The following is a 12,617-nucleotide window of genomic DNA, read 5'->3' as shown; positions in this document are numbered from 1 at the left end:
ACGAAGGACCCGATACCCAGCATGAGCAAAACCAATGTAGTGTACAAAATCCCATGCAAGGACTGCACAAAACACTACATAGGGCAAACAGGACGACAGCTAATGATCCGCATCCATGAACACTAACTAGCCACGAAACGACATGACCAGCTATCCTTAGTAGCCCCACACTCAGATGACAAGCAACATGAGTTCGACTGGGGCAACACTACTATTATAGGACAAGCCAAACAGAGAACAGCCAGGGAATTCCTAGAGGCATGGCACTCATCCACAGATTCAAATCAATAAGCACATCGACCTGGACCCAATATACCGGCCACTGCAGCGGACAGCTGGAACTGACAACCGGACGCGACAGATACAAATCACTATAAATGCCGGAGGAAAGATCACCGAAGCGCTTCACAGGAGGCTCCTAAGCACTGAGGATGCCACCTAGACAGGGGACGAAACGTCTGCAACACAAATTCCCAGCTCAGCGAACAGAACCACAACAGTGTCCTTAAGGAGGGAATTCCAGGATTTTGTCTCCGTGACAGTCAAGGAACAGAAATATATTTCCAAGTCAGGATGGTGAGTGGCTGGGAAGGAAACTTAGTCATAAAGATGTGCAGCACAGAAACAGACGCTTCAGTCCAACTCATCTATATCGAACAGATATCCTGATCTAATCTAGTCTCATTTTCCAGCACTTAGCCCATATCACTCTAAACCCTTCCGATTCATATACCCATCCAGATGCTTTGTAAATATTGTAATTTTACTAACCTCCACCACTTCCTCTGGCAGCTCATTCCATACACGCATCACCCACTGCGTGAAAAGGTTGCCCCTTAGGTCCCTTTTAAATTTTTCCCCTCTCACCCTAAACCTATGTCCTGTAGTTCTGGACTCCCTATCCATGCCCCTCATGATTTTATAAATCTCTATAAGGTCACCCCTCAGTCTCCTATGTTCCAGGGAAAACAGTCCCAGCCTATTCAGCCTCTCCCTGTCACTCAAATCATCCAACCCTGGCAACACTCTTGTAAATCTTTTCTGAACCCTTTCAAGTTTCACAACGTCTTTCCAATAGGAGGGAGACCAGAATTGCACACAATACTCCAAATGTGGCCTAACTAATGTCCTGTAGAGTTGCAACATGACCTCCCAACTCCTGTACTCAACACTCTGACCAAGAAAGGAAAGATTACTAAACACTGCCTTCATTATTCTATCTACTTGTGACTCCGCTTTCAAGGAACTATGAACCTGCACTCCAAGGTCTCTTTGTTCAGCAACATTCCCCAGGACCTTAACATTTAAGTGCATATCCCATGCACCTGCTGTCCTTGTCCTTTTTGGATAGTAGTGGTTGTGAATTTGGAAGGTGCCATCTAAGGATCTTCGGTGAATTTCTACAGTGCATCTTGTAAGTAGTACATATTGCTGCTACTGAGTGTTGGTGGTGGAGGAAGTGGATGCTTGTGGATGTGGTGCTAATAAAGTGGATTGGTTTGTCCTGGAGAGTGTCAAGCTTGTGGTGTTTGGATTGCACCCGTCCAGGCAAGTGATGGATATTCCACCACAGGAGAAAGTGAGGTCTGCAGATGCTGGAGATCAAAGTTGAAACTTTATTGCTGGAACAGCACAGCAGGTCAGGCAGCATCCAGGGAACAGGAGATTCGACGTTTCGGGCACAGGCCCATTCCACCACACTCCTGACTTGTCTTGTGGACAGGCTTTAGGGAATCAGGAATTGAGTTACACGCTGCAGTATTCCCAGCCTCCGACCTGATCTTACAGCAATTGCATTTACGTGGTGAGTCCAGTTGAGTTTTAGGTAACCCCAACGATATTGATAGTGGGGGACTCAATTATGGTATTACCATTGAATGTTAAGGGGTTGGGTGATTAGGTTTTCTCTTATTGGGAATGCTCACTGCTTGGCATTTGTGTGGCACTAATATTACTTGCCCCTTGTCAGCTCAAGCCTAGGTATTGTTGAATTTGAACATGGGCTGCTTCAGTGAAGTGAAAACAAAAAAAAGCTGGAGATCACAGCAGGTCAGGCAGCAGTCATGGAGAGAAGGCAAGCTAAAGTGTCAAGTCCGGATGACTCTTCACTGAGCTGACATGAACTGTTAGCTTGCTTTCTCTCCATGGATGCTGCCTGACCTGCTGAGATCTCCAGCATTTTTTTGTTTCCAGCAACTGCAGTAATATGCTCCTATATAGACTGCTTCAGTATCTGCAGAGTTGTGAATAGTGCTGAACATTGTGCAATCATCGGCAAACCCCCACTTCTGAACTTATGATGGAGGGAAGGTCATTGATGAGGCAGATGAAGATGGTTGGGCCTGGGACACTACCCTGAGGATATCCTCAAGAGATGTCCTGGATCTGAGATAACTAACCTCCAACAACCACAACCATCTTCCTATGTGCCAGGTATAACTCCACCCAGCATAGAGTTTGCCCCCTGATGCCCATTGATTCGATTTTGCAAGGCTCCTTGATGTCACACTTGGCCGAATGTGGCCTTGATGTCACTTTCAACTCACCTCTGGAATTCGGCTGTTTTGCCTATATTTGAACCAAGGCTGTAATGACGTCAGAAGCTGAGTGGCCCTGGTGGAACCTAAACTGGGTATCGCTGGGCAGGTGCTGCAAGATAGCACTGTTTGTTGATGATGCCTTCCATCATTTTACTAAAGATGGAGTGTCGATGGATGGGGTAATTGGACAGGTTGTATTTGTCCTGCGTTTTGTGTATAGGACATAACCTGGGCAATTTTCCACTTTGTCAGGTAGGTATTAGTGCTGTAACTGGACTGAAAGAGTTTGGTACTATGGCCAGAATGTTCTGAGGAAGGATCACTGGACCCAAAAGGGGCGGCATGGTGGCTCAGTTGTTAGCACTGCTGCCTCACAGCACCAGGGACCCAGGTTCCATTCCCGCCTTGGGCAGCTGTGTGGAGTTTGCACATTCTCCCTGTGTCTGAGTGGGTTTCCTCCCACAATCCAAAGATGTGCAGGTTAGGTGAATTGACCATGCTAAATTGTCCGTACTGTTAGGTGAGGGGTAAATGTAAGGTCTGGGTGGGTTGCTCTTCGGAGGGTCGGTGTGGACTTGTTGGCCTGAAGGGCCTATTTCGGCACTGTAGGGAATCTATCTAAAATGTTAATTCTGATTTCTCTTCACAGATACTGCCAGACCTGCTGAGCTTTTCCAGCAACTTCTGTTTTTGTAATTGCCAGATTGTTGTAAGGGCTCATAGCCTTTGCTATCCATGTCTGCAACTATTTATTAATATCATGTGGAGTGAATCGAATTATGCGAAGGTATCTGTCATACTGGGCAGCACCTGGCGAGTTCAAGATGGAACATCCACCTTTGCTGGAGACTGCTGTGAATGTTTCAGCCTTATCTTTTGCCCTTTGGGCTCTTCCATCAGTGATGATGGGAATATTTGTGGAGCTTCCTCCAGTGAGTTGTTCAATTGTCCACCACCATTCATGACTGGATGTGGCAAGATTCCAGAACTTAGATCTGATCCATTGTTTATGGGATGGCTTGGCTCCATCTATCTTTTTGCTGCTTATGATGTTTGGCATGCAAGTAGTCCTGTTTGGTAGCTTCACCAGGTTGACACCTTGTTCTTTGGTTTGCCTGGTGCTGCTTCTGGTATGCCCTCCTGCAACCTTCTTTAAATTAGGGCTGATCTCTTTGCTTGATGCCAATGATTTGAGTGGAGGATATGCTGGGCTTTGAGGTTGCAGGTTGTGTTGAAGTACAATTCTGCAGCTGTTGATGGCCCAGAGTGTCCATCAATGCCCGATCCTGAGTCGTTAGGTCTGTTTGAAGTCTGTCCCATTTAGCATGGTGACAATGCCCCATAACACAGTGGAGTCTATACTCATTGTGAATGCGGAACGTTGTTTCCACAAGGACTGTACAGTGGTCACTCTTACTGATACTGTCATGGACAGATGCATCTACAGCCGGCAGTCTGATAAGGATGAGGTCAAGTATGTTTTTTTTCCCTCTTGGTGATTCCCTCCGCACCTGTGCAGACTCAGTCTTGCAGTTATGTCCTTCAGGATCTGAACAACTTGATCAGCAGTGCGGTTGCTGAGCCTCTCTTGGTGGTGAGTCAGCCCAGTGGGACTGAGATGAGGAGAAATTCCTTTAACTCAGTTATGATCTTTTGGAAAACTCTACACCAAAGAACTGTGGATACTCCGTATTGAATATATGTAAGATTGACTGGTAGATATTTGGAGATAGGGATAGTGTAGAAAGGTGGTTTTCAAGTTAAAGATTGGCCATAATTTTAATGCATAGCAGAGCAGGTTGAAATGGCTTACTTCTAATACTGTTTTTATGTTCTTAAATTAAGATTTGTGTATATAGTGCCCATCAGGGCACCCAAATTACTAGCCAACTCATGAATTATCTTTTAGAAGTTCAAGTCTCTCAACATGGGCCTGGTCACTCAGGTTGTGCCAGAGAATTGTGAAGAATAGCCCTGTTGACTGGATCTATTGTCCCTCTATTTGCTCAGGTTGTACCTTCTAACAATAACAGGTTGTTTCAAATGCCCTAAGCAATTAATTCAAAGTCAGCTCGTGCTTATTGTTTCCTTGCTATGGATTTTAAGATAACCTTCATCAATTCTGGGTTGAGTTTATCTAATAATCTTGCCTTTTTAGCAAAAGTTGTGCAGCTCTCAAGTTGGAACATGCAAACCCTTTGTAAGTGGAAATGTAAACTACAAACATAATTGAATTGTATATCTTGAGAACGAAAACTAAAATCTTATTAGTTAGAAATCTTTACCTGGACAAAATACTGTGGAAACTGGAACTCCAAAATCTAAATAAAAAATGCTGGATATACTCAGTAGATCGGACAGCATCTGTGGAGAATAGAGGACTCTATTTAGCTTCTTGTAAGGGTAGTTGGAGAGTCATTGTTGTGTCTTTTCTTTTACCAATTAATCATTATTTATGTGAGTTTTCACTGAATGTTGCTACAATTCAACCATTAGGAATATCACAGCTAAGTTTTATTATGCCTTTGCCTGATGCTCGTATATACAAACATGAGTGGAGATTGATTCACAATTAGCAATGTGGGAATTTTGGCTTTTTTGTCTTGCTTTCTCTGCCAAACCATGACAGTCCAGCCACATTACTATCTTAACAGCCTTCAGTTGAGATGAGGAAATTCAACATGAACCTGAATTTTAACCTGGGACTATACTAGTTCTTACAGCTGAATAATTCATTGGGTTAATTCAATGACTTTGTTTGGGGGAAAGCTCCTGTTTAATTATAATGCTTTTGAATAGGGGTGATGGATAGGCAAGCCATTGCAGCTTTCTAAGAGAATATCTCTTTGTATCCTTTTTAACTTCCACATTTAATCATCATTTTTTAAAAATACTTTGTTAGTGAAGTACTCATGTAACATTGGAAAGATTTGAGGGTGGTATGGTGGCTCAGAGGTTAGCACTGCTGACTTACAGCATCTGGGACCTGGTTCATTTCCAGCCTTGTGTGATTGTATGGAGTCTGCCGGGTGCTCCTGTTTCCTCCCACAGTCCAAAGATGTATAGGTTAGGTGGATTGGCCATGCTAAATTGCCCAGTGTGTCCAGGAATGTAACAGGCTAGGTGGATTAGCCATGGGAAATGTGAGGTTGTTGGGATAGGTTAGGGTACTGGGTCTGGGTGGGATGCTCTTCAGGTTTTCAATGCAGACTTAATGGGTCAAATGGCTGCTTTTTGCACTGTCGAGATTCTATAATTCTATGTTAGTATCATTAAATACTTTAAAAGTAATTTCCTTTCTTTATTTCCAAAGGAAAGTCACAGCAAGGAACAGAGTTGGGTTACAATGTAAAAACCCTGGTTATTGTTGTTCTTGCTCCGGTGATTGTTATGATCATTGCGTCCATGACGACAGTGCTGATATTACGCAAACTCCATCAAAATCAAATGCAAAGACTAAATGCTCGAGAGGTTGAGTATGGTGCCATTGATGGACTGATTGCCTCTAATGTTGGAGATAACACCTTAGCAGTAAGGATTATTCATTTATTTATTTTTCATTTATCTGTTTTTTGATTGAGACTTTTGCTTGTTTTTCCTGTGTCTGGTCAAATAGATCATTTTGCACAACATTTTAAAATATCAAATAAGTCTTCAATATTTAGATTATTTCAAAAACTGGCTTGATTTTATAAATCTAATACCACTATCTTTTTCTAGCCCAAGCATTTTCGAAGAGCATACTTGAAAGACAAAAAGACCCTAATAATACTCTAATGAATTTCCAAGAAGTTATAATATACAATTTAGTTTTAAATTGGAACTTGGTGAGGTAAAACTATGGAGTAGTGTCCATGTAGTATCACAATCAGATTATGTTATGTGCATTCATAAGCGGTGTCACAAAAAGACACTTCTGTCTTTGAAGCTTTGAGGACCTATTATGCACATTAAGATGTGGACAAGTACATTTTGAAGTGCAAAAGTTTCAGTTAGAGAACTCTAATATTGTTAATAGGAATTGTCCTGTAAACTTTACACAATATGCACTGTTTGGGGATGTGACGATGCAATGGCAGCTTGTCTTACCAGCATTTCCTCTAATGTTCACTGTCTAACAGTTGTTGAGAAGATGCCTTCTCAATTTATGGGTTCAAAGAACATGATTGCATGAGGAGGTTGGTGTCTCCAGCTGTCTTCAGGACAAATATATTTACTTTCTCCTTTTAAAAATCTCAAGTCTCAAAAGTGTTTGTTTTCATGAAAAAAACAAGTAATTGCAGTTCACTTTGTAGGATAATTTCTTTTCCCACAGAATCTGTTGGATCATTCCTGCACATCAGGCAGTGGATCAGGTCTTCCTTTCCTCATACAAAGAACAGTTGCTCGGCAAATTACCCTTGTAGAATGTGTAGGTGAGTTAAGTTGGAAGTCATAATGAATTAGTGTGTTTTTGCTGTTTCCAAGGTGTATTGTGTGACTACTGTTTTGGATGGGCAAAGAGGAAAAAAAAGTGTGATTTTGCTTTCCTTTCACCTTCCCTACCCGTTAGTAAAAGAGCTCCTCTAAAGGTGTTAGCACTTGGAATTTGTAAAGAATTATTCTTTAAGGAGGTTTTCAAAATTCTTTGGATCTAATGTATACTTTCCAAACTTTGCCTTCTGGAAAACAGGACTTGCTTGTCAATGGTGCTGGGTATGGAAGGTTTGAGTTATAAAGATAGGCTGGGGCTTTTTTCACTGGAACATAGGAGTTTGAAAGGTTGAGAGTTTAATTTTCTGTGTCACAAAATACTGAATTAAAAACAAATTGCATTTGTTTTAAGCCAGTTTCCCTTGAAATGCAACAGTTTTGGAACTTCAAACTAAATTCAAAACTGATCATTTTAATCAACCCCCATCATATATAAACCTGGCTTTACTTTGTTTGACTGTGTTTAGTGAGTCATGAATATTTCTCCAGAGTTTAGTACAAATAAACAAATGAATTAGGAGCAGAGGCGGCCATTTGGCTCCTCCAGTCTGCTGCATGATAAAATATGGTCATGACTAATGTTTGCTTTGCTTTCTAAGCTCCCATCTACTCCTGACAATGTTGGATTCTCATTAAGCAAGCAAATTAAACGAGTTCCACCCTTAAACTTATTGCAATAGAGCCTCCCCTTTTCAATCTTACGTATCTTTGTCTTGAATGAAGGAATAAAAAGTGTTGTTCATCCAATTTTTCAGGTTTGGAAGGCACAGCAAGTTGTGTGGATGCAATAATGATCAATAACTGAGAGAACACAAATCTAGCTATAATGACTGTAGCTAGTTGTTCACAATGCCCAAAATCCTTTTTTGTGTTTGGGGGATTGTAGGGGTGATTTCAGGGAAGATAAAGGGGTTGATCTGTGTGCATGGATACACATGTATGTGTATTTGTTAAAAGTTGTGCAGTTTTTCCTCTCGGAAGAAACCTCAAAAGAACATATGATGACCTCCGCAGTGGAACAGTTTTGTTGGAATGATGCAAACATATTGTGTGATTCTGCTTCTAGTTTTTAGGAGTTTTTTTTTTAGAAGTAGGCTGGGCAATAACTATCTCCAACAGAAATCTGAAATACCCTCCCTATTAATATTGTGGATCTACCTCCAACCTATGAACTGCAATATATTTCCAAGCCAGGATGAACTGTGGCTTGGAGAGGAACCTGTAGGTGGTCTTTCCATGTATCTGTTGCCCTTGTCCTTCTAGTGGTCATGGGTTTGGAAAATGCAGTGTACAGAGATTTGGCAAATTTCTTCGCAGGACCATGGAAATCTGGAATCCTCCTCTCCAAGTAGATTAAATGCTGGTTAGTTGAAATGTTCAAGCCTAGAATTGTTTTAACCGAAGGCAAAATACTGCCAGTCAGCAACATCTGTTTAGAGGGAGAGAGGAGGAAGAACACGTTAGGATTCAGGTTGATGAGCTTGCATCAATTTGATATTGTTGGTTAGGGATCTCAAAAAGTGGTTAAAAAGTGCTGATGTACACATAAACTGTGATCTATTTAAAAAGCAGATTACGTTTGAGAGGCTTCATGATTGACCCCAATTTTTATGTTTATATTGAGATATTTTTCATTTACAATGTGCCAATGTTGGCAGCATCATTTCAGGTGTAAGATATAATTTAAATCCCAATAGCTGCACTGGCATTTATTTTTGAAGAAAGTAGAGGAATTAATTATTAATGACTGACCGACAGGTATAGGGATGCAGCACAAAAATGCAAATAACAAGAGGAGGCAATTGTTTCATGGTGTTGTTTGTTTATTATTATTATTATTTATTATATCCATTCACAGGATGAGAGTGTCACTGGCCAGGTCAGCATTTATTGTCCACATTAAGAGTCAACCACATTGCTGTGGGTCTGGTGTCACAGACCATGTAAGGATGGCAGTTTCCTCTCTTTCCCCAAAAGGACATTAGTGAAGCAAATGGGTTTTTCCCCAACAATGGATTCATGGTCATCCCTGTTTCAGATTTTTATTGAATTCAATTCCGTTTTGAATTTCACCAACTTCCATAGCAGGATTTGAACCCAGGTGCCCAGAACATTACTTCGGTCTCTAGATTAACAGTCCAGTGATGATACCACTAGGTCATCGCCTCTCCTAAACACTATTACTAGACTATTAATCCAGCAATCCAGGTAATGTTCTGGGGGCCTGGGTTTGAATCCTACTATGGCAGTTGGTGGAATTTGAATTCAATCAGAATCTGGAACGAAGAGACTAATGATGAACTCAAAAACATTGCTGATGTTTGGGAAAAGCACATCTGGTTCATGAATGTCTTCTAGAGAAGGAAACTGCCATGTTAACTCCTGGACCTGGTTGACTGTTAAACTGCTGAGTGGGCAATAAGGGGTGGACAATAATTACTGCCTGGTCAGCGATGTCCCCATCCTGTGAATGAATGAATTAAAAAAAAAGCCAGAGTCTAACACTGGATTCCTGCTATATCGACAATGAAACATATCCAATCAAGGGCTGTAGACAAACCGATGAGATTCATCTGAATTGTTCTGAGCATACAAATGAATTTAATGTAATGTTTTACAGCTAGTGGTTGCAAACCAGCATACAGAAGTTATTTAACTATATTACTTTATTCAGAGAGCCATACAGCATGGAAACAGACCCTTTGGTCCAACTCGTCCATGCTGACACTTTCCCAAATTATCAGCTAGACCCACTAGCCTGTGTTTGGCCCATATCCCCCCAAAACTTTCCTACTTGTATACCTGTCCAAATGTCTTTTAAATGTTGTAACTGGACCTGCATCTACCACTTCCTCTGGCAGCTCATTCCACATATGAACCACTCTCTGTGGAAAAAGTTGCCACTCTGGTCCCTTTTAAATCTTTCTCCTCTTGGCTGTTGAAAACACCAATGTGATAATGACCAGACATTTTATTGTTCTGATGTTGATTGAGGGATAATAGGACACTGGAGAGAACTTAGCCCCATTTCTTTTCAATTATGGTAATGGATTTTACTATCTGAAAGACGGCAAGTTTGATTATAAATAGCATGATTTTAACCTTGCCTGGCTGAGAGAATGAACAGATAGGTAGTTTAAAATTGCTAAGCTACTTCCCCACCCTGAAACTGCTGGGTCTGCTGCATTTTTTCTATCTAAGTGGCAGGGAGCTAGGGCACCCATCCATCCTTAATAGAATGTGTATTTTGACTGAAATTTGAACATTGGAGTCCTGATTGGGAAATGACCATCATACACGCTTGGCACTGTATCAGTGTCTGAAGATGTGATTTTAGTTCCTTGGGGACCCAAGCTGAAGCAGGAATACCACACTGAGCTTCATGCGAAATTGAAAATCTTCCTGCCCTGAAGTCATTCTGCTTCCACTGCCACCTCTGACTGTAGCACTTCTGGGACATGACCCATACCAGAGTTTTTTTAGTGACGATTTGTAGAGTCAGAGATGTACAGCACCCTTTGGTCCAACTCGTCCATACCAAGCAGATATCCTAAACTAATCTAGTCCCATTTGGATCGAATCCCTCTAAATTCTTCCTATTCGTGTATCCATCCAGATGCCTTTAAAATGTTGTAAATGTACCATTCTCCCCCACTTCCTGTGGCAGCTCATTTCATTCATGCACTACCCTCTGTGTGAAAAAGTTGCCCCTTAGGTCCCTTTTAAATCTTTCCCCTCTCACCATAAACCCTCGAGTTCTGGACTTCCCAACCTGGGGAAAAGACCTTGTCTATTCACCCTTTCTATGTGTCTCATGATTTTATAAACCTCTATAAGGTCACCCCTCAGTCTCTGACGCTCCAGGGGAAACAGTCCCAGCCCTTATAGCTCAAACCCTCTAACCCTGGCAACATGCTTGTAAGTCTTTTCTGAACCATTTCAAGTTTCAAAACATCCTTCCTATAGCAATAAGGGCAAACATAACAAATGCCTTCTTCACTACCCTGTATGCCTGCCACTCCATTTTCAAAGAACTATGAACCTGCACTCTAAGGTCTTTGTTCAGCAACACTCCCTAGGACCTTACCATTAAGTGTACAAGTCCTTCCCTGATCTGCCTTTCCAAAATGCAGCACCTCACATTTATCTAAATTAAACTCTATCTGCCACTCCTCAGCCCATTGGCTCATCTGATCAAGATCCCATAGTACTCTGAGGTAACCTTTGCTGTCTACTCTACCTCCAATTTTGGTGTCATCTGCAAATATGTGAACTATATCTCCTATGTTTATACAAATCATTTATATAAATGATGAAAAGCAGCGGACCCAACATCGATCTTTGTGGCATACCACTGGTCACAGGCCTCCAGTCAGAAAAACAACCCTCCACCACCACCCTCTGTCTTCTGGCTTCAAGCCAGTTCTGTATCCAAATGGCTAGTTCTCCCTGCATTCCATGTGATCCAACCTTGCTAACAAGTCTACCATGATGAACCTTGTCAAAACCTTACTCAAGTCCATATAGATCATTTCCTGATGAAGGGTTCCGGCCCGAAACTTCGATTCTCCTGCTCCTCTATTGCTGCCCGACCTGCCGTACTTTTCCAGCAACACACTCTCGACTCCATATATATCATGTCTACTGCTCTGCCCTCATCAATCCTTTTTGTTACTACTTCAAAAAACTCAATCAAGTTTGAGAGACATGATTTCCCACGCACAAAGCCATGTTGACTACCCCTAATCAGTCCTTGCTTTCCCAAATACATGTAAATCCTGTCCCTCAAAATTCCCTCCAACAACCGCCCACCACTGATGTCAGGCTTACTAGTCTATAGTTCCCTGGCTTTTCCTTACCACCTTTCTTAAATAGTGGCACCACGTTCGCCAACCTACAGTCTTGTACCTTGTCTGTGACTATTAATGATACAAATATCTCAGGAAGGGGCCCAGCAATCACCTCTGTAGCTTCCCACAGAGTTCTTGGGTACACCTGATCAAGTGCTGGGCATTTATCCACCTTTATGCATTTAAGACATCCAGCACCAACTGCTCTGTAATGTGGACATTTTTGGAAATGTCATCATCTATTTTCCCACATTTTGTGTCTTCCATGTCCTTCTCCACAGTAAACACTGATGCAAAATACTTGTTTAGGTCTTCCCCATCTGTGCTTTTCTAGCACCACTCTAATCTTGATCCTGATTTCCAGCATCTGCAGTCCTCACTTTTGCCTCTTCCCCATCTCCTGCAGTTCCAGTCGTCAGCATTTCTGCCTGAAATTGTTGATGTCAGTTATAGAGTCATAGAGATGTACATGGCATTTAAATTAATTCTGGAGTTTAAAAATACATTGTTCACAATTCAGGTGCAGAAAGAAACAGTATCAAAACTTACCTGCCAAAAAGGAAGCCATTAAAATCTGAGCCAAAGATTCCAAAGCTTTTAATGATTTGTGACCGGGTTTTATTCCTGATAAATCTTGTCCTCACTGGCATATATTCTTGAGAGGATAAGATGGCCATGAAGGTTGGTGGGACCTAATATTTTGATTTTCCTGATTATATTCTGATGTGTTTTCTCTTTTTAAGTTTTAGAATAG

General features: G+C 41.6%; 1 protein-coding gene across 2 annotated transcripts in view; it reads left to right on the top strand.

Annotated features, from left to right (window-relative positions):
* LOC122551613 (activin receptor type-1-like) overlaps positions 1-12,617 on the top strand; it is a 110,979-nt gene that overhangs the window by 72,529 nt on the left and 25,833 nt on the right. Inside the window, exons 4-5 of one of the 2 annotated variants that reach the window (XM_043693797.1) lie at positions 5,854-6,071; positions 6,856-6,955. The exons of the other annotated variant lie outside the window; for it this stretch is intronic. Of the exons in view, the coding sequence (XP_043549732.1) occupies positions 5,854-6,071; positions 6,856-6,955 (318 nt within the window). The remainder of the gene's footprint in view (positions 1-5,853; positions 6,072-6,855; positions 6,956-12,617) is intronic. 2 annotated transcript variants of the gene reach the window in all.

The sequence above is a fragment of the Chiloscyllium plagiosum genome, chromosome 7, assembly GCF_004010195.1.
Source record: "Chiloscyllium plagiosum isolate BGI_BamShark_2017 chromosome 7, ASM401019v2, whole genome shotgun sequence".
Classification (NCBI taxonomy): Eukaryota; Metazoa; Chordata; class Chondrichthyes; order Orectolobiformes; family Hemiscylliidae; genus Chiloscyllium; species Chiloscyllium plagiosum.
Note: the sequence above shows the minus strand (reverse complement) of the source record. Positions and strands in the feature narration are given on the sequence as shown.